The sequence below is a fragment of the Cystoisospora suis genome (genome assembly GCF_002600585.1).
Source record: "Cystoisospora suis strain Wien I chromosome Unknown contig_2407, whole genome shotgun sequence".
NCBI lineage: Eukaryota > Apicomplexa > Conoidasida > Eucoccidiorida > Sarcocystidae > Cystoisospora > Cystoisospora suis.
This window is the reverse complement of record NW_027155206.1, coordinates 1-2712: the sequence shown is the minus strand read 5'-3', so window position 1 is coordinate 2712 and position 2712 is coordinate 1. Positions and strand designations below refer to the sequence as shown.

General features: G+C 53.4%; 1 protein-coding gene across 1 annotated transcript; it reads right to left on the bottom strand.

Annotated features, from left to right (window-relative positions):
- Positions 1–32: 32 nt before the first annotated feature.
- On the bottom strand, positions 33–2672 carry CSUI_005019 (rhoptry kinase family protein rop37 (incomplete catalytic triad); the record flags this gene model as incomplete). Its single annotated transcript, XM_068065199.1, has 1 exon — positions 33–2672. A coding segment is annotated over exon 1 (1653 nt), but the record flags the coding sequence as incomplete, so codon positions are not given.
- Between the last annotated feature and the right edge of the window lie 40 nt (positions 2673–2712).

The following is a 2712-nucleotide window of genomic DNA, read 5'->3' as shown; positions in this document are numbered from 1 at the left end:
GCATCGCCAGCGAAGTTTTCTCTCTTCACTTTCTGTAGGAACACCTTGTGGTTTTCTCGAAACCTTTCTAATCTATCTGCCTTCGTCGAAATCATGAAGCTCCCAAATGGGTACTCCTCGCGACACAGTATAGTGAAGAGGGTCACTCCTAGAGCCCAACTATCGACCCACTCATCCACGAGAAACTCACCATCGGAGTCGACAATGCACTTGGCACGCTCCGGGTCGGCGTACTGGCATGTGAGGTAATGCCTGCATCTGCTTTTCGCACCCATGTCCGTAACAAGATCGAGATCCGTGAGAAACAGCTCTCCGGTCTCAAAGCTGACTGCAATATTGCCTGGCTTTATGTCTCTATGCACGAGACCGACACTGTTGAAGTACGCAACCCGCCTAACCAGCGTCACAAAAACGTACTTTAAGGCGTTCGCAGTGAAATCCCTGAACGGGAATTGAGCTAGATCCGGACCCAGGAGAGGCATGATCATAACTCGGCGGCCAAACAACACATATGAAGAAGTGCCGAGGTCACCTCCCTTCCCACCGGGCAGGTAGCTCAGCAGAGGGACATCCATCTGACGCGAAGGTGGCCTTCTTGACCAGTCAAGGGTATAAAATCCATGCGAGAGAGCTATTCCATGTTGCGTCAATTCCATTTCGGATGAGACCTTCGACAAGACTTTCTCTCTTCCCCTTCTCCCGTCAAGCTCACGCATACCTATGCGCTTTTTACCGTATTCGACATCTGATTTCGAATCTGAGTCAAGAAAAAAATAAAAGAATTTAGCAGCGAGATTTCTAGCACGTGTCAAATTCGTGATGTCCGCAGCCCGGCAGACAACTCCTGCGCCGCCTATGCCGAGGACTGGTCCGACTCCGAGCACTCTGAATTGTTCATTCTCGTCTCGACAATAATAAACTGTGTCTAGTGGAAACAGCTTCTCAAACGCGCTTTTGGCTTGAAGGTGCGTTGCAGAAGGGACGGTCAGAGGCCCGCCATCTTCAGGTCCCCCCCTGGTATCCGCCTCTCCTGATACAAGTTCTCTCGCCATGGACAGGATGTGTAGGCGCCCTGCCTCGAGCTCTGACTTCTTCACTCTCACATTCGTAGGAACAACCCATGGACCAAGGACCTTCGAAACAGCCCCTGCATCTGTGCCTCCTGCGCCTTGTTCCCGATGACCTTGTTGATATTCTCCACTAGCTGATGTAGGCCGGCTGGGTGTCGTTGATTCTTGCGGAGACCGAGACCCAGATGAGGCCAGCTCAGAACGACGCTGTACAAAGGCAGGGATACCGTACAACTTCGTCTTCCCGAGTCGATCAAAAGCTTGATGGCCCAGGTGGTGGTTGAGGAGACGGGGTGATGCACTCCTCGTCCCTTGACCTGAACCCTCTCTTCCGCCAAAGAACAAGCTACGGTGTTCAGGATTCCCGGGCCGGCTTGCCAAAGACATCTGCTTCGTAGGTGGGTAGTCATGAGGTAGAGCCACGGGGGGCGTGCCATGAATCACTTCCTTACCGACACTTCCCAAAGGGAAGAGTCCCTCTTGACGCCATCGTGACGGGGCACCAAGGCGAGTTTCCACGGTCACGGCAGGTAAGGCGGCGAGAAGGCACGGCGCAGTGACCAGCGCGAACCCGAGCCCTGTGAATGGCTGGTAAGTGTCGCCAAATGCCTTCATAGTTGTTCTTTGTGGAACGAGAGTGATGTTACAACCTCCTACGAATTACACCGTGGTGCAGGAGCCCCGCACAGGGACGATATTGCCATGTATCAGGACCCAAAAACCCGTCTCGATTTGCTGGGCATGCTTCTCAGAAGATGTCAGACGGCCACCCCAGAATTCCGTTCCCACAATCGCACATCCTCTTCAGTCATGGATCAAGATTAGTCACTCATTAGGGAGCACTGTCAACCACGACAAACCACCGGTTCCGTGCTCTCCGTAATTGTAGACTGGTAGCTTACGCTGACCGAGACGCTAAGGGGCTATACGGCTGAGACGCTGCTCGGTGACTGGGTGAAGGCGGGTACAGCACTGAACAAAAAACAAAATCGATCCGAGGTTAGCAGCCGCCGACATTCTTTTGCCCGGCGGTGCGAATTGTACGGTCGCAAGCGAAACAAGCCAGGGGCATTATTTTCCGGTCAAGGCTGTACAAACTCACAGATGAACGCGTTTGCCACTTGTTCCCAGATATCCACAATCAACGCCCCATCCGAAGAAGGGAGTCAGTACTTCTGAAGACAGAAAGGCGCGTCGTCGAGGTGTCACCCGGAACAGAACCGCGCGCTGAATCGGATACACCCGGCTAGCGAGATGCTCTCAGAATCAGCTTGAAGTATGTCGGGTGTAAAAGAAACACGTGAACATGGGGAAACCATGAACGTCAGATATCTCCGGCCTCTGTCACCCAGCGCCAGCTACCTATCCAGACGACCGTAACACGGCAGATGTCGAAAATTCGATACGCGAAGTCAACCCGCTGTTGTCTCGTTGAGCTGTTTCACAGCGACGCTTCACCGGCCACAACAAAGACACTGCCGAGCACGAAAAGGCTGTGTGCGTCTTGCGAACGAGACGCCAGGCTTGCGCGGCCTACTTCTGACGGGAAGTTGAGTCCATGGAGAAATCTCGTCTAGGGTGAAGGAGTGTTTTCCGAATGACTTCTGCCACCTCTGACGCAAGCCCGGATTCCGGGGTGCCA